Here is a 19,546-nt window from a genome sequence, read left to right as displayed (position 1 = left end):
ATGCTGATTTTATGAGGAAAAATGCTTCTCAAATAGAAGGAATATTAGAATGAAATCTAAGCCAACTAACTGTTGCACCATTCGACCACATTTGTGGTTTAAATTAATAAACCCTGTGAATATATAACACATAAAATGTAGTTTCTTGGATAACACAAATTCTCCAGTATAGAAAAGAAAAAACAGCCAACAAACATTAACACAAATGATGGAAAAAACCAGTCCCTCCACATGTTTTTAAACTAAAGGCACTGAATACAGGGGGATTATTGGAAGGATGGAAGAACAATGGTTTATCGTATGTTTTCTTTAAAAAGTTTTGCAAAGCTATAAAATCATTGGAAAGATCATTAAAAATTATTTACTGTAATTCAAAAGAAAAAGTAGGAAAAGATTTAATAAGGAAGCCAAAGACTATGTGTTTGCTTTGTTTTCTGAGAAAAGAAATAAGTATGAGAGGCAGCTAAAATAAGGAACTAAGTCCCTGACTCTAACAGTGCCAAAGAAACCATTAAAAATGTGACATTTAAATATTTCCAGGCCAACTATCAGCCTTTATATCTGAAGAAGGAAGTTATTCAAAGGGAACCTGAAATTGTCCAAACAATACTTCAGTTTATAGTTTCTATTTCAGACAATTTTAAAGAGAGTTAATAACAAATAACAAATGGATGCCCTCTCCGTGGAAGTGTTCAAGGCCAGGTTGGACGGGGCTTTGAGCAACCTGGTCTAGTGGGAGGTGTCCCTGCCCATGGCAGGGGGGTTGGAACTGGATCATCTTAAGGTCCCTTCCAACCCAAACCATTCTATTATTCTATGAAATAAAGGAGAAAAGGTAAAAGTGCACATCTCCATGGCTTGCAGAAAAGCAGGTTCTGAAACCCTAATCACACAGGACCAAGGAAATCTCTTTTTTTCAGGTAATTCATAGGTAAGAAGAAAACTTTATTACTGTGAGTGTGATCAAACACTGGAACAGGTTACCCAGAGAGGATGAGGAGTCTCCATTTTTGGAGATACTCAAAAACCAACTGGGCAAGATCCTGAGCAACCTGCTCTAACTGACCCTGCCTTGTGCAGAGGAGTTGGACTACATAATCTCCAGAAGTGCCTTCCAACCTCAGACATCCTGTGATACCAGACCATATTTCACTGAGAAACTAGCCCGTATTTCAGAAATTTCACTCAAAGTATGAAAATGTTCTCATAAGTGTACCTTACTCCCATTGCAAGTTGTCAGCAACTGTGTGGGTTGGGTCCCAGACTTATTAATGCGTACCTATTTCACCTGACTTTTCATAGCGTTAAAAAACTAATTTCTGATCTTCTGTGAATGACATGAAAATGCTTATCATCCCTTCCTCTGTTAAATATACAACAGATCTGACAATGGGAAAAACTATACAAAAACACACCACTACACAGAAGCATTAGAAGTCACAAATCCACTAATGAAAAAGATAAGCAAAGCAAATTCTTGCTTTGTCAAAGCAAAACTGATGACCTAACCATACAAGTTTGGAAAGAACTGACCAAGAACCCAGGCATGCCAAACCCAGCATGCTCCAATTCAGATGCCTCCCTGTTTTAAAGCTGTAAGATCAGCTAATTTACTTGAGAGGAAAGACATGGGTTAAGGTAGGCATGCCTACCTGTTTAATAACCGGTTTTCCTGCATTGTAGTTTTGAGCTGACTACTAACTGAAAATGTTACCAGCTATTTTAACAGCTTTTCTCTTTCATTTAAATAATAAATTCTACCCTATTAAGTTAATACCTAAGGGACATGTAAAAATCACCAACATCTTATGTAAAAGTCTTACAACTCAAAAAGTATTCCAAATCATCATTCTTTTATGAGTCATTTACTTTTCTTTAGGAAATAATGGAACTTACTAATATGTAATCACCTATAAATACATTAATATAGATTGTTATGTTATTTATTGCATGGCATATTCATTTATACATTTATATATGTTAATTGGGGGTTGGACTAGATGACCTTTAAAGGTCCCTTCCAACCCAAACTATTCTATGAGTTATATGCCCATTAGTAAGTAATTAATTCCCACTATTTGTTGTTACAGTAAATTACTGGATCAATCCTCTGTTTTAGTAGAATATTCATCTACTTTTCAGTAGTTGTTTTGTTTGGTAGGAGAAGTCTGTCAAATAGAAACAGAATGTAGGCTGTTACTTTATGCAGCATTAATGCAAGGCTTGAAATGATTATAGAAGTAATAATCAAAATAACTAGTACATACTTAAGAGGTAATTCAATCTGGCCTGCTTCCACCTTAAAAAATTAGTTTAATAGAAGTCAGTTGTGACTTCACCTGGAAGACCAGCTAACATTTTAAAGTATACAAATTGAACACTGCAGTAACAGCTTAATTTCTGCAGGGAAATGCTGACTCCTTTGTTCCTCTTTTTAATCTGTTTCATGGCAGATATTAAATCTCTCAAATCCTTAATGTTCTTCTTTAATAATTATCAAGAATAACAAATGTTGGTTTTTCTTAGACAGCAAACATTTGGTTTTGCTAAAAATACTAATTTTGATTAGTATTGTAGAAACGACACTGTCCACTATAGGGAAATTGAGTAATATTGCTTTAAACTATGCGGAATGGAATTTAGGACTAAAGGTTCATGTTCTGACCCGAGTAAATTCTCGTTAAGTCCCTACTCTGTTTCCCAACCTCAACCATTCTGTGAATCTGTGATACTCTGTATGTGCTGTACTGTTTCATCTACTCCAGAGATGCTCATGTCCAGGCAGTCGCACTGAAGCGGAGTAGGAAAATTCTGTCCTCTCTTTGTGGACATACAGAGCTGGCAACATACGACAATGTTTATGAGATCCCTGTCACAGTAAGCAATTCTCTACAGATTCCTGTGTCCTCTCCAAAAAGACTGTAGAAGTTAAAATACCCAACAGCTGCTTTAACCCCTTCCATCAACCACCAAGACCAAAAGCATCAGGGACACCTGCCACTGACAACCTGTAATGAAAAAAAAAAGTGTGTTGGGCTACCAAGGGGACTCTGCTTTGATTTTTCTCTGATTCAGCACAGAGTTATTTAACAATCACAGCATTTTTGAGACTGCTTGATTGGTTTCAGTCTCTTCGGCTGTTGGAGGAGTTACTTTGCAAGTCATTCTGTGGAAGCTTCCACTTTGGCTCGCCAGAGTACCTCGCCAGAAATTCCAGCAGCAGGGAAAAAGAACTGGCAGGTCCTCAGTGAAAGGAAAATAGTGTCACAGCCTATACGGAGGGCCCAGCTGAACAGCTGACTGCACCAACACAGCTCTGTGCCCCATGCCAGATGTGCAGCAAATTCTTGGCATTACCAGAATGTATTATTTTTTGCCCCCAAATGTGTACCATTTAGCAACAAAATTAGATTGTGCACGAAATGCACAATCTCAGAACTCTCAGAAAACTATGTAAGAGCATTTCTATACCTTATGTTTCATTTACTTGAGGTCCCCAAGGTCCTTCAGGGCCAAATGGACCTTCCAGTCCCTACGTATAAAAAAAGGAAAGAAAAAAATATTTTTATTTATTAACATTTCTGAATAAATACCAATAATTTGGTTGGATTATCAAAAATTTAAAAATACATTTAAAATAAAACATATGCAGTATTAATTTTTAAACATTAACTTAATAAAAAATTTCCTTTTAAACAATATGCCAATATTCTGCATTGAAATACCCTGAACCATCCTCCTTCAGAGACAAACCAAGTCTTTTGCTGCCCTTCTTAGTTCATTAGTTCATTATAGTTTCTGATACTTTATAGACGATAAACGCTTGTTTCATCATTATCTTTTACAGGTTACCTAAGAAAGGTTTATAATCCCTCCCAAGAGATTCTATGTAGTTTTCCTGGCTCCTTTTTTTCATGTTCAGGTGGCCTTCAAAACATGCCCTGAATAATTTCCTGTTATCTGATAAAATAGTTTCCCTGGTCTCCCAACAGCTTCTTAAAAGGTTGTTTAAGACATTTTTTGCCTTTCTCATATGAGATACTAAATACTTCTTCTGTAATTGATGTTTTAACTTTTTCCTTTTCTATAATTCCCTCATTTCTGAAGAGATGCTACAAACCCCAGGAAAGACACAAAATTTCCTGTGCCTTCAGAACATTACGATGCTGCAGACTAATTTTTCTTTCTTTTAACAAAATTTCTTGCTTTCCTTTGAGCTCTTTACTGAAATACTTTGCTTAATGACCGCTCTCTAGGAATTTACAAATGTTTCAATTTTGTCTTTGATATTATAGAATGTAGAGAAAAATATTCAGAAATATCATTGACAGGATTTAGTTATGATCCACATCATAAATCTGAGCAGTGACAATAATACCTATTTTTCAGTATTTTTTATTCACATAAGTGAGATAATTTTGAGTTTATCCTACATGTCTAGGTAATAAAGCTTCAATTGCTCTTGCCCTGGGCATGCTTCTGAGTCTATGAAGTCAAAGACTCCTGTTTGGCATCTTGTAGGGTGTGGAACAGACTCCATATCCACTTGCAATTCCCATCACAGAGCACATTCAAAACCAGAGATGAAACAAAGGACACATCTACAGACCGTGTATAGAACACATCTGTATAATTACTGACAGGCTGGGTATCATGCCCTTTCACTAAGGTTGCCCAGTATTTCCTATTTAAGACTCTGGGTTTTGCTGTTTATAGCTTTATGCAACTTTGAAGACATAAACTGAATCTATTCATGCCAGATGTCTTTCCATCTAAATTTTAGCCAAAGCAATCCAGTCATTTCCAAGAATGCTAACAAAAGCCAGGTGTTTTCCTTTGGTTAAATAAAATCTGCATCCTTAATGTTTTAAAGCAGTAAGATATACTTGGGAAAGTACAGAATTCAGGGGAGAAGGAAGTTGAGAGGGATGTACTTGCTGTAGTTTTTATGCAGATCTGCTGAATTTTGGCCAAACTGTAAGCCTTTGAAAAAGGTAATCTGCACCCAGTCATGAAACACTTGGAACAGGGGAAAGAATTTGGAAAGAGACAAGATAAGAGGGACTAAATGTGAAAAGGACTGAACACGAAACTAAGAGAGCAACTGCTACCAGAAAGCTTGTGTGTCACACGCGGGGGAAGGACTCTGGAAAGCCCTTTGGAACGCAAACAGGCAACAGCAGGCTCCAAACCGAACGAGATTTTCTGAGGTTTTGCCATCTCAGCTGACACCCGTCGCATTTCCAGTGTCAGTAATACTGATCAGCTCTTCCTGCTTACAAGCTACTTCCACTAATGGGTAAAAACTGGTATCGTTGCCACTGTTAGCGCTTTCCCCACCTGCCACCGGCACGCTTTCCGACGCTACCCATTTAGTGATGACACTGAACACCGTTCCATAAAGCAGTAAGAGCATTTCATCAAACAAAACCAGAGCGAGTGCCGGGCGATCCATCCCCCGCTCCGTCCCTGGTACCAGCGCGGGGTGGCCCCTGTCCATTCAGCCGTGCGGACCCTCGCACCTTGGATCAAAACCCCAGTTTTTCACCCGTAATTAAGCCACCCCAGCCCAGCCCGCGGGTGTACGCTGCCGCCCGCGTGCCGCTGCCCAGCGGCCCCGAGGGCAGCCCCGCCTGAGGGGGGCGGCCCACTGCACGGCCGGCACCGCTGCCCGCCAGCCGCGGCGGCGGGGCGGGGCGGGAGGGGCGGGGCGGGGCTCCCGCGGGCCAATGGAGGAAGCGCGGCCCGGGGCCGGAAGTGAGCGCTCGGCTCTGTCCGGTGCGGGCCCTCTGCGCGCGCCGGAAGCGCCGCGGCGTCCCTGCCCCGCGCACCGGAAGCGCCGCTGTTTTCGCTGCCCCCGGAAGCCTGCGGTCGCCTCCCGCTCTTCCTCCTGGGGCGGCGGGGCCGGCTGGCGGCGGCGGCGGGCCCTGCGGGGTGGGTGAGCAGCTGTCGTGCCCGGGAAAGGTGGGAGGGGAGCGGGCGTCCGCGCTCCGGCCCGGCCCCGCCGCCGCGGTGTCCCGGTGGGCCTCGGCCGCCTTCTCGTTCCGTGGCTCCTGCGTCGTGCTGCTCCTGGGTGGGGGGCGGCGAGGCGAGTCGGGCTGCGGCCGGGGGGCCCTGCGCTCCCCCCGGAGCATGTAGGAACCGGGCTGGGCTACCCAGCAGACACACAGCGGAGGCCTGGGAGAAGTAAATGATTTCCACGTCTGGTATGTCCGTTTCTCCGATTGCAGGTTTATAGGATTTGTGGGGCCTTTTTGTATATAGGCACGTGTAGCGATTCTGGGCGTGCAGCTGCTGAAAGTGTAAATGGAATTTAAGAGTAATGTACCTCTGAATGCTGCTAGGCCAGATATGAGCGAAGACAAGGTAACGTTGGGGCAGAAGGTGGGGTTAAGAGCAATAGAATAAGATGGGGAGTTGAAAGTTGTATTTCTGTAGAAATCTTCAAAAGAGGGCAAGCCTTTCTAGGCTACGGAGCAGACTTCAGATAAAACAGACAGACTGCTTTTTGTCAATTAGTGCACTTCAATTTGGCAGAGACACTTTCTTCTATGTTTTAGGGAGTGGCTCTTTACCAGCAGCACACCCACATGTCATGCCACATCACATCTCAGTTAATCCCTTCCCTTCTTCTTTAATACTGGTGTGGAGTTTGTAAACACAGTAAGTCCTCTTGTCAGCTTGTAGGTGGCTGTGTTGGTTCTGTCTCAGTAGGTATATACCAGCAAAAACAGAGTGTGCTCTGTGGAGAATGCTTAAGATGTTGGCCTGAAACGTATATACTCAAACCCTTGGGGTAAAAGTCATTCAGAACCATGTTTTTGTTTGTTTAAAGATGATCTCAGATTACAAAGGAATTTGAGTTTTGATAACATTCCTACAAATTATTTTCTCCACAGTTTCCATATGCATGGATATCACCTGAATTTTCTTACGAGAGCTTAAATTGTGTGTCAGCTTACCCTAAAGATGAGTGGCTCAAAACCTGATATTCTGTGGGCCCCGCACCACGTTGACAGATTTGTTGTATGCGATTCAGAGTTGAGCCTTTATCACATTGACTCTGCTGTAAGTTCAGACCTCAAGGCAGGGTCCTTGCGGTTATCAGAAGAAACTACAGCTACGCTATTGTCAATAAATTCAGATACACCGTATATGAAATGTGTGGCTTGGTATCCAAAGTATGATCCTGAATGTCTCCTTGCCGTTGGACAGGCCAATGGTCGAGTGGTACTTACTAGCCTTGGTCAAGATCACAACTCAAAATCTAAAGATTTGATAGGCAAAGAGTTTGTTCCCAAACATGCACGGCAGTGCAATACCCTTGCATGGAACCCACTAGATAGTAATTGGCTTGCTGCCGGGTTAGATAAACATCGGGCTGACTTTTCAGTATTGATCTGGGATATCAGTAGCAAATACGCTCCAGAGACTGCAGTTGCTACAGAGAAAGTAAGACTTTCAGCAGGAGATCCAGAAGCAGGACTGGTAGTAACAAAGCCACTGTACGAATTGGGACAGAACGATGCTTGTCTCTCTCTCTGTTGGCTTCCACGGGATCAGAAGCTGCTTTTAGCTGGAATGCATCGAAATCTGGCTATCTTTGATCTGCGGAACACAAGCCAAAAAATATTTGTAAACACCAAGGCTGTCCAAGGAGTGACTGTCGATCCTTATTTCCACGATCGTGTAGCTTCCTTCTATGAAGGCCAGGTTGCCATATGGGATTTAAGAAAGTTTGAAAAGCCTGTTTTGACCTTGACAGAGCAACCAAAACCTTTAACAAAAGTCGCGTGGTGTCCAACAAGAACTGGACTGTTAGCTACTTTAACAAGGGATAGTAATATCATTAGACTGTATGACATGCAGCATACTCCCACCCCCATTGGAGATGAAACTGAGCCAACAATAATTGAAAGAAGTGTCCAACCATGTGAAAACTACATTGCTTCGTTCGCCTGGCATCCCACAAGTCAAAATCGAATGGTAGTAGTGACTCCCAACAGGACTATGTCTGACTTCACAGTTTTTGAAAGAATTTCTCTTGCGTGGAGTCCAGTGACATCCTTAATGTGGGCTTGTGGGCGACATTTATATGAGTGTACAGAAGAAGGAAAGGCTAGTTCCTTGGAAAAAGACATAGCAACCAAAATGCGGCTCAGAGCTCTGTCAAGGTATGGTCTTGATACTGAACAGGTTTGGAGAAATCACGTCCTAGCTGGAAATGAAGATCCTCAGCTGAAATCGCTTTGGTACACTCTGCATTATATCCTTTATTTTACTGTAGTTTATATCCTAAAGAAGTAATATACCTTTATATGTAAACCAGTTATATGAAATGCATGAAAATATTTAAATAGAATGCAACATCCTGTAAATAATTTTCATATGCTAATAGGATGTGAATTTAAATTAAAAAAAAAATTTCAAACACTTGGGAAAAATTAAGCTTCCTATACATGAAAATACTTATGAAGCAGTATACTGAAGATATGGATCAAAAACTTACAGGAAACAAAGGTCCCTTAGTTTATGCTGGCATTAAATCTATTGTGAAGTCATCTTTGGGTAAGAATGTTCCAACTTTGATAAGTTCTATCGTAGTATGTTTACAGAATGATGTACTCATGGGTTAGTCTTTAAAAACTGGTGAAAGAGGCTATTTAAAAATACAGAAACAAAGTATTTCTCTTTGTGTTTTAATATATGTAAGTTAACAGTTTGTATTAGAGTAATTTCCAGAACTTTCAGTGTTCTTGGGAAGTCAGTAATCATAAGAACAAAGTATCCTCAGAGGTGAATCTTCAACTGAACTAATACAAATGTTTGGGTTTTGACTGCAGCACTGAAAATTCTTGCTCCTCACATAACTTATGTTTTTCAAAGTTCCAGATAGGGGTGTAGTTCTAGGAAGCTGACTTTACTGTACTCACTGATAATGTATATCTGTATAATTGTGTTTAAATAAGCTGTCTTCTGAAGTGGTAATCAGCCCTGGTGCATCACATTATGCCTCTCATGCTTAGTGAAGTTTTAGTATAATCTATTATTTGAATCTTCTCTATTCATTATGTGTCTTATTAATATTTATGCTCCTTGGAGAAAAGATAACTCTTCAGTGGTGGGAAGAGCTTCTAGCACATTGATGCTTGCTAAGAAGAGAACTGGTACAGCAGGTGCTTGACTGTGTATTACATATTTTCAAAGTGAACATACTGATAACTCCTGTCAACTGTAACAAAAACCTCCAAAATCTTACGAGGTAGAGGAAAGAAAAAAGACTTAGTGGGGATTATGTATCAGGTTTAGATGCATGATTTTTAGCAGATCAAAATAATTTTGTGTATGCTGCTCCTTATCATGGAGTTTTTAGTGATGTTAAAGTACTAAAATATACTCAGCTTCTGTACTCTGCTTTATGATTGAAATCAAATCATTGCATTGTGATTGCAATTTAAATTGTGATTTGAGCGTAATCTGATTTATTTTCCATTTCTAGGAACAACAGAGAACCTCAGGCACAGCAGGAGTGGATCTGATAGACAGGCAGATATTATTCAGTATCTAAGTGAGGAGAGATCCTTGGCTTTGCAGCTCTGTGGGTGGATAAAGAAGGGAACAGACTTAGATGTGGAACCTTTTTTGAATTCGTTGGAACAGGAAGGAGACTGGGAGCGAGCTGCTGCTGTAGCACTTTTCAACTTGGACATACGGCGAGCCATACAAATTCTAAATAAAGGGGCTTCCTCGGGAAAAGGTGCGTATTCTGTTTAATATCTTTTATTTTGGCATTATATCACCTTAGATTTTTTTCTGTAAACAGAGTTATAGAAGATAGTATGGAAAAGATACCTGTTTTCTTAAAAGTAGTTACTCAAAGTGGTTGTATCGGAGCCTGAGAATCTGACAAATCCTGATCTTTGGCTCCTCAGACTGCCATATGCCTTACCGTCTAGTTAAAATAGATTGTACGTTTCAGAATTTCCTATTGATACATACCCCAGAAAGTGTTACACTCAGTGGGATTCTGTTATTCTAATGGAATCTCATTTTGGCTAGATGTGTATATCTGCTTCTGTTGGGCTGTATGCAGCTTTCCACCAGTGCGATGGTTGTGGAATAACTGAAATGTAATATTCAGGGTCTGCGGAAAACATTTGTTTTGGAGTAATATTTGGTAAGAGTTGCAGTGTATGAGGGAAAAATTAAGATACTGGAGACAGGAGATGGGAAGTATTTTTGTTCTGTTTTCTTGCCTGTATTCCTCCTACAACTCTGATTTGCATCTGTGTTCTCCTGTTAAATTTAAAAGACTGTCTTGCCACTGAAGTAGGTAGGTAAGACACGAAGGGAGCGGGTAAGGTTCTTTTGGTTTTAATATTGCCCTTTTTTGTGGGGGTAGGTGTGTGTGTGCTTTCTATAGGGAAGTTTTGAAGTGGAACCATGCTATCTTCCAATTCAAAAATAAAATTGAACTCTCTGACAGAATGAATATTTAGATTAAATAGATTTAATGTTCTTGGAAAACTTGTTAACTTGAAGCTGCTATATGCAGTTGTCATCATCCAGCTAGGTCTGTTAAGTGATGGCTATATATACAATCCTTCTTTTCACTTCTTGTGGATATGAATTATGATGACAGTCTTATGATAGCAACAGGAACACATTCAGCCATTCGAAACTGTTTCAAAATACCAGAACCAGAGTGATGTTGCTTAAAGTATAACTCAGGCTGTCATGCATGTGGGCTTGTGACTTTTAGAGCTGTTAACTTACTTGAACAGAGGCATTTAAAGCAGAAACTAATAAATAAATGCTAGCGTATGCACATTTATCTTAGCTAGTGTTAATTCTACTGCATTTTGTCTTGCCTCCTGACAAAATGTTGTTTCAAACGGATGCTTTCAATTACAGCTTTAATTGGATTTTTTTTAAGTCCTTAACTTGAATATTGTTTCACTGATTGTTTTTAATAAATCAGGTGATCTGAACCTTAATGTAGTAGCAATGGCTTTATCAGGCTACACAGATGAGAAGAACTCACTTTGGAGAGAAATGTGCAGTACTCTAAGACTGCAATTGAACAATCCCTACTTGTGTGCTATGTTTGCTTTCCTGACAAGTGAGTCAGGTTCATATGATGGTGTTTTGGTGAGTAAATTTCTGTTATGTTAAAATTCCTTTAAGTAATAGCTGCATATATTTATACACACACACATGCAGGGGAAGTGCTATATACCCATGAGGTAATGAGATTAGAATGTATTATTTTCTCCTGATACTGGCAGGTAACGTTTTTTTCTGCTAAACAGACATCTCATATTAGTGAATGTTACGTTAATGAACAAAACATGCATAAGCAGCCAAAATACCCAATATAGTTCACACATTTTTTAGAGGAAATTTTTTTTAGCATGGAGTTATTAAACCACTAGAAATACATTATGAAAATAATTTAAGCAGGTGGAAAAAAGGGGAGAAAGGTTAATAATGGAAATGCACAAAACAGAGTAAGTGCAGGGTAGTTTGCAGAACTTTCATCAAGCTATATTTGCACTGAATTGTATTTTTTTTCTTTGTTTACTTGTTAAAATAATTTTACTGTGTTGCAACAGTAAACAACAGTTTCACATCTTCTGAAATTGGTATAAAACTGCCATGTGAAGAGCAAACTAAATCTTATAATTATGAGATACTTTGAGCCTTTGGAGGAGTAACATACTTGATCCTTGGTTAGAGAATGACAGAAATACTTGATTCAGTAGGAGTTATTTAGCCCAAGGAAGGTCTCCTATAATGCAACAGGGTAATTGGCCTAAACCCACTGAAAACAAAGTTGTCATAATATAATGCTTTTAGGCTATTAAAAAAAAAAAAAAAGTAAGAATCCCAGAGAAGAGAAACCTGAGTCTTATTTTTTTTCTTTCTTCAAGAGAGAATGTTCTTGTTCTCTGGATGCTAGGTAATAATTTTATAGTTGTTTTTTATTGATGAATTGGAAACTGTCAGATCATAAGGTGTGTTATTTTAATTTTTACTTCAGTGAGACCTGTTGAAGTTTGCATGAAAAAGATTTTGCCAAACACATCTCCTTGTTTTGGCAGTGTCAATCACAGTTTCTATTCTGAGAACCTCAGAAGGGAAAAGTACGGGCACAGAATTAGTCTAGTGAAGGATTTCTTTTCTTCAGTGTAAAGGATTAAAAAGCAGAAAGTAAATATTACTGCATCGCTGCACCTTGAGTGTACCTGTGAGAAATCCATCTTCTGGGTGTTTGGAGTTAGTTTTTGGTTGGGGGTTTTTTTGTTTTAGTTACTAACTTATAGTTGTGATTTTAGGAAGGAATTGAGTGGTTAGGCTAGTTATTTTGTAAATATGGTAAATGAAGGTTGGCTTGTTTTTCTTCCGTCTGTGATTTGGTGAGACTCTTGTTTATATGTGCTAGAAGCACTAAGCGCAGCTCTACATGACTTGCAAAGTTGCTTTTTCTAGAGTTTCATAAACCACGTCGGATGTATTGTACCAGACTTTTCCTGCCATTTGAGTAGATTGTTCCAGTAGCTGCAGTCTTGCTCTGATACCTGTATCTGAGTATAAACAGTTAATCTGATACTTAGTGTGAACTTTCTTCCAGTGTTTTCTTTGTACATAATCAATGTCATAGTATTAGTTATACAGTAGTGCAAATGTTCTGACTTTTACAAACAATGTATTGAAAAAGTGGAAACTTGCACGTGATGGTAGTATTCCCGTTTTTCTCTCCAAAGTATGAAAATAACGTAGCTGTAAGAGACAGAGTGGCATTTGCTTGCAAGTTCCTCAATGATGCTCAGGTAAGTTTGTGGTTGCACATTTAAGCAAACTGTTAAGCTGGGCTTTATTTAGAGGCGGAAGAAACGCTGGGGTGGAGTGGTGAACAGTGGAAGCAATGAGTCATGAGTGATTTGTTTTTTCTTTTCACAGTAGGATATAAGGTATGCTACAGTCTGGTGTTCAGTTTGGACCTTCAGTTTGATTTTTTTTTTTTCTTGTTTGTTTGGGTTTTTTTTAATGACATGCTAGTTTGTTAAATTGCATTACCTGTATGTATGTTTTACTGGAGAGTATTTGTACTTACTTCCAGATAGTTACGTTCTCTCAGATTAAGGCCTGGTTTTGCAGCAGGAATGTTTTCTTTTAAATTCACTGAAGTATTTAAAGGATACGTAACCTCCCTCTCTGCATTTCCTATCAGGAGGCTTACAGTTTGTTAATAAATGCTTGATTTCTTGGAGTATAGTGGATATAGCCATCTAACTTTTTCTGTGTAATACCTAGCAAGCAGAAGACACTCTTAAAGAAAGCTATTCAAATTGTGAAAAGTTTTGTCATATGCCAACAGAAATGAGTTAGGAAGGGATGAACAGACGGCAAAAGTTAAGTAAATTTTTTTTTTTAATAGCTGAACAGGTTTATTGAAAAGTTGACGAATGAAATGAAAGATGTTGGGAATTTGGAGGGAATACTATTAACAGGGCTGACAAAAGATGGAGTTGACTTGATGGAAAGTTATGTTGACAGAACTGGAGATGTCCAGACAGCAAGCTATTGCATGCTACAGGTTAGTGTTTCACTCAAAAATAAATCTTTATAGAGGAGAACTAAACATAGTTTCTTTAGCAGTATAGTACTGAAATTTGTGAACTAAAAAGTATTTTCTATAATAAATTGGGGCAATATATATCATGCCTGTTTTGCAGAATCATCTGAAACACTCGATGTTAACTATAAACATCTATCTTCACTCTCTCTGGTTGAGATTTTATTAAACTCTCTGAGCTTGAGGAGATAGTAGGGGAAAGAGGCAAAAAGAAAACATGGTCCTTTTCACTAGCTGAATGGGGAATACCCATTCCCCTGCTTATTGCTGGTGTGTTATCCTGACAGGTTGATTATTTTTTTTTGCTCCCAGGATTTTGACAGAGAACTGAGGTGAGGTTCTTTATCTGTGGGCATCGGGTTTGGGTTTTTTCATGATGGACTTGTCTTGGCCCTTACACAGTTGCAGCTATTGCCAGCACTGTGTTTAATTGTGTATGTAATCATAACAATGATACAGACTGTGATATGTGACAGATTTTATAACCCTTCATCTGATAGCCATGAGTTTTTAGGAGGACATGGCAGCACAAGTATTTTCAGCCAGAGGGGCAGACTGAAGAAAATTTTTATCAAACTCGCATTACAGTTTAACAGAAAATTATTCTTTTTCTAGAGAAATTACACTGTATTATTTCTCAGATCTTGTACGCTTTGTAAAGCCTTTTGAAAAAGTGATTATTATGTATTGTGAATCTTCAGTGTGTCTGACATTTTTTTCCTGCCTGCCTTAGGGTTCTCCATCAGATGTACTTAAGGATGAGAGGGTTCAGTACTGGATCGAGAACTACAGGAATCTTTTAGATGCTTGGAGATTTTGGCATAAACGTGCAGAATTTGATATCCATAGGAGTAAGCTGGATCCCAGTTCAAAACCTTTAGCCCAGGTAAATGTAATTGTTGTATATGAAGTATGACTAGTCCAGAAAGGAAGGTGGCACAGTACATACTTCTGTGGAGAAAAGTTGCTGGCTGCACCTTGGCTTTCATGAGGATTCATGTGCAAAAGAAAGATTTCAACTAAGGCTGCCCTAAAAAAAGTAGCCGTGTTTTTTTCAAAATACTTTTTTAGAAAGGACTTGATAACTGTTTTGATAGAGAGTACAGAAATACGGTGAACAAATCTACGTTTCTTCATATCTAATCCAGGAAATCAGTTCACTACCATTTTATTTGTGTACTTTCTTTTTGTTTCTTAAACATTTTTCTTTCAGATAACAGGTTGTCTTTCAGAAACAAACTTTTCAACACTTTTTCTGGAAAAGCTGGGGGTTTTTTCCTCCCTTGTTGAAAAACAAAATCAAAGATGTATCATGCAGCTCGTGGGGGTGAGAATGATGCTAAAACCAGGGAATATGAACCAAGAACTAGTTCAAATTGGCTCTGTCTTAACTGATGCAAACTTCAAGCTATTGTGAAGCCCTTGAACCTTAAACTAAAAAGTGAACAGCAGCAACTTTCATTATCAGTTCTGAACATAAGCTAAACCAAAAACTAATGCCCTGCCCAAATGCTATCTACTTAACATCTGGTGGCATTTTTAGCCAACATGGTCTTACCACAGCACTTCCACTCCCTCGTGTCTGCTAAGTCTGTGCATTACAAGCCTTAGGGCCCAAGGGTTCCGAAGGAAGGCTCGTTTTGATTTCATCTATCCGTCACAGCTGTTTAAGGAGAGCTCTATCTGTACTGCTCCAAGTGGGAGGGAGTTGAGTTTACTGCTCCTTCCTTATGTGACCAACATAAATAGCCCCTAAAGAGTTCAAAATGTGTGCTCCTTGGTACCAAGTTACAACTTGTGGCATAAGGTATGCAGATAAAGATTATTAGGAAAATCTTCATGTTGGGAACTCTAGAGTGGGTCACCTGACTATAAGGAGGGAAAGACCAGATTTAATTACACAGTAAGACTAAACTTCTTTCATTACTGCAGATACAGATTTTTATTACCTTAAATAATACTTCTCCAAGTTTTAGCAATTGTGCATGTTTTTATGTACTTTTGTGGTAAGTGCACATCATTAAGGCCTACGTCTCAGGACTGTGTGCCACATCTGTAAGCCAAGAGGTTAGGAACTCCTTCACAGGTAACCTTGGCTTTCCAGGGCACTAGAATAGCTAGTAAATAAGTGTTTGCTAGCTTGAACAAATTTACTCATAGGTGTAGCAAAAGGGGGACCAAACAAAAAAAATTAATGGGCTTTTGTTCTCTTTAGGTGTTTGTGAGTTGCAATTTCTGTGGAAAATCAATCTCTTACAGCTGTTCAGCTATTCCTCATCAGGGGCGAGGTTTTAGCCAATATGGAGTTAGCGGTTCACCAACTAAGTCAAAAGTTACAAGCTGTCCTGGTTGCCGTAAACCCCTTCCTCGCTGTGCACTTTGCTTGATAAATATGGGAACACCAGTTTCCAGCTGTCCAGGTATGACACAGTGGGTTTTAGTTATTCAGCTAGAGTACTAGTTAGAGGCCTAATTAGTAGTTCCTGTTGGAAGATCTTCTGTTGCACCTTCTTCTTTCTATTTGTACTCATACTGTAAATATTCATTCTCGTCATTTTGAGGGAGGAAGACCCTAATAGAAAACTCATTTACATCCCATCTGATTTAGATGAAACCAATGTCTCGGTTCTTTAGTGTAAGACAGTACGCACAGTTACTTGGTTCTGACAGTTTTCTCAGTGAGACTGTCGGTGAAATTCCATGGTTAGACAGATTAAAAGATTCAAGTATTGTGGTGACCAGTATTGTGAGCTTTAAAACTGTAAGAAATAGAAAGTGTGTTTTCTTGAGATGAATTGTAGGGATGCTACAGAAATTTTGGAATGTAAATTAATTGTTTTTCAGCTGGAAGAGAGAATAAATTTAATGTGGTATACTTCTTGTCACTAAGCATGAAAGAACGTATAGGTCATGCTGTCACAGCTAATAAATATTACAGCTAGAATCTTTTGGTTCTAAATGTCTCAGGCTCAGCATTATACAAGGACTAAATGAAACTACTTTTGTCCATATTTTTAGGTCATTCTTGTTACAGAGCCATGAGCAGCTGTGCAGTGGTCATCTATTTATATATCTCTTCTCATCCTTTCACTGATCTGTGTTACAACTTCTATATTGTAGTTGTTCCAATTCATAACTTAGATTTTGTTGATTTTTCTAAAGCAGAACATTTCATGTGCAGTAAAACAGACCCATAATCAGTGGAACACAAATCAATCACTGAAACATGAATCACTGTTGAAAGAGATTCTGTAAAATTTATTTAATAGGCAAGTCTAGTATGTCCATAAGATGTGAAAGAACAGCTCAGCAATATAATTCTTGTTTTGGCATTCCACCAGTTCTTAATAATTTTACTGACTTCTATTTTAAAATCAGGCCACCTCTTCACATAATATTCCTAATTTCATATTTATTCTAATAACATTACTGGGACTGACATATAAATGAAGCATAATGATTTACAAGTGTATTTGTGGGGGTGGGTTTGCCTCTGCACAGGAGGATCCAAATCAGATGAAAAAGTGGATCTTAGCAAAGACAAGAAGTTAGCCCAGTTCAACAACTGGTTTACTTGGTGTCACAACTGTAGGCATGGTGGACATGCCGGGCATATGCTTAGCTGGTTCAGGTAAGTTGCTCTTAAACTCCTTATTTCTCATGTGTATGCTGCACCAAGTAGGACATCCTTTGCTGTATCTCATTACAGTATTTTGTTGGTTTAGAACATATGCAAAACTTAACAATGATGCTGAGTTTTTCTGAGATACTACGTCCCTGCACATACTTAAATGTATAGATTACAAAATTCTTCTTAGTTTTATTTTACCCATTTTTTCTTTTTTCTGCTATTGCTATCTAGGGACCATACCGAGTGCCCAGTTTCTGCCTGCTCTTGTAAGTGTATGCAGCTGGATACAACAGGGAATCTCATTCCAGCAGAGACTGTCCAGGTGTAAATATTGTCTGAAAACGTGGGGCTCTAATGGATATCCATCATAGTCCAAGCATAGATTTTGGACAAAGGTAATTTGTGACTTATTGACTGTGAAAAAATAAATTGCTATCAGATTAGTAAAATGCTGTGTGTATGACTGTGCTTGGTAGAAACAGGTATTCCTGAAATGAGCCTCTGGGTATCATCTGTGGTCCTTGTTCAGAGGATTGAAGCAGTTCAGTTCAAAAGCACTCCTGGAACTGTAGACTTTTTGGATTTGCTAAAATCCAAAGAACTTTTAATAAAAAGTTTTCAGGGTAATGCTGATCAGCCCTGTTATTTGTTTTCCAAACAAAGCAGTGTTTATATGCTGTGAAAAATGGGCCTTGAAAAAAAAACCACCTGAAGAGTGTTCTTCAGAAGATCAGTCATGCTGTGGATTCCTCTGTTCATTGTTTGATCACACTTTCTTGTATGCAGACTGTGTGCAGGTAAACTGTAGGAGGTTTGATTGATTAATTTTTAACGTAGTACTATGAAGATCTGAAATTTTAAGGACTGGAGACTTGTAAATATTTAAGTTTTAAACTACATGCTGAGTTTTGACTACAAAAATATTTGAGACTTTTGGATAATCAACATTTCCTTGTACTTCTGAAATATGCTGGGAAGTGTGAAATCAACCTGTATAAATCCTGCTTCTGGTCACTAGCTGGCACCAGTCTGCTCCCAAAACACTGCACAATATTAGGTCATTGACCAGAAGTAGTTTTAGATATGTTACCAGCTGGAATTAAGATTATTTTTAACTTGAGAGAGAGTCAATAATATTTTGCTAATACTGTGCTAGGAGCTCATCAGTATTGTTATCCTTGATTTTGTAGGCAACAAAATTGACACAAATTAAAGGAAAAAAAACCTGTTTTAAGGTATGGGATAATAACATCAGTTTACTTGGTGTGTGTTTATTTACCAGTAGAAACAGTATATGAGTTACTTAACACTTGCGTGCTATGAAATACTAAATGGAATGCTAGCAATAAACTGGTACCGTATTGCCAGGACTGTGAAATCTGGTGTCTTAAAAGAGAATATATTGTGATATATCACTAGTTCTAAGTGCTCTAGTGTAGTTGCAACAAGATAGAATGTGGAAATGTTTTCTGTAGATGTTCATGATTACATTCAGGACTTTGGATTCTATTTTCTAATTTAGCATTAATGTTGTAACATATCTGCTACATTTATTCTGATCTAAAATTCTTGCTTAATTGACAAAGATCTCTTTAAAGTTAAAAATCTAAGAGGTACTTGGTATTTGTGGGCATGGGAGTGCAGTTACTTTTTTTTTCTTGTTAGAGTATTTATTTCTCTTTCCAGTATTTTTGCACACTTCATGTTGCTGTTGAAGAGCTCTTCAAAATGTCCTCCATTTATAAATGTAAACTGGGGTTTAATGTATGATACCCTACCCTATTTATATAAATACAGGCAATAAAAATTTTGCTTTTTGGAAATGAGGATTTGTAAGTGTCAAGGATATGTTTTTATTCCACTGTAGTAACAAAGTTTAGTGAATTTTCCTGATAAATTCCATGCCCAGGTGAATGCAACTACAAACTTACGACTGTCTCATTTTTTATGTAAAGAAACTAATTTATAATGTTTTTGACTTGACTATACCTGTTGGTGTCCAATTCTATCACTTCCTTAAATTAGATGCTTACTTTGATACTCAACATGGCTTTGAAATGTTTTGGATTATGAATGTGTGCATATTCTGGCACAGTGTAACTATCAGTCTTGGCTGCTGTAATTGGTAATCAGGCTTTCAGGCCAGCAATTACAGTATTTGCAAAATTTACAAAGTAAGAGGTGTATGTGTTTTAATGATCAGATTTTTTCCTTGTTTTGCTTTTAAATTGATAAAGCTGTGATTTTGGGGGTGATTTGTCATCTTCTAACAAAAA

General features: G+C 38.5%; 1 protein-coding gene across 4 annotated transcripts; it reads left to right on the top strand.

Annotated features, from left to right (window-relative positions):
* The first annotated feature begins 5,847 nt into the window (after nt 1-5,847).
* On the top strand, nt 5,848-19,097 carry MIOS (meiosis regulator for oocyte development). 4 transcript variants are annotated; one of them, XM_074863801.1, is made up of 11 exons: nt 5,848-5,934; nt 6,900-8,266; nt 8,470-8,568; nt 9,500-9,757; nt 10,982-11,151; nt 12,768-12,833; nt 13,442-13,600; nt 14,373-14,525; nt 15,855-16,059; nt 17,141-17,270; nt 17,502-19,097. In XM_074863801.1, exons 2-11 carry the CDS (start codon nt 6,970-6,972, stop codon nt 17,596-17,598), a joined length of 2,634 nt encoding a protein of 877 aa, XP_074719902.1. In that variant the 5' UTR covers nt 5,848-5,934; nt 6,900-6,969; the 3' UTR covers nt 17,599-19,097. The 4 variants fall into 4 exon arrangements, 2 of the variants coding, with proteins under 2 accessions (XP_074719902.1, XP_074719890.1); XM_074863789.1 differs by lacking the exon at nt 5,848-5,934 and adding an exon at nt 5,944-6,206; XR_012628272.1 differs by lacking the exons at nt 5,848-5,934; nt 15,855-16,059 and adding an exon at nt 5,944-6,206.
* Nucleotides 19,098-19,546: the final 449 nt, after the last annotated feature.

Source organism: Strix uralensis, chromosome 1 (assembly GCF_047716275.1).
Source record: "Strix uralensis isolate ZFMK-TIS-50842 chromosome 1, bStrUra1, whole genome shotgun sequence".
Taxonomy (NCBI): Eukaryota; Metazoa; Chordata; class Aves; order Strigiformes; family Strigidae; genus Strix; species Strix uralensis.
The sequence above is the reverse complement of the archived record's forward strand: the minus strand, read 5'-3'. Positions and strand labels throughout refer to the sequence as shown.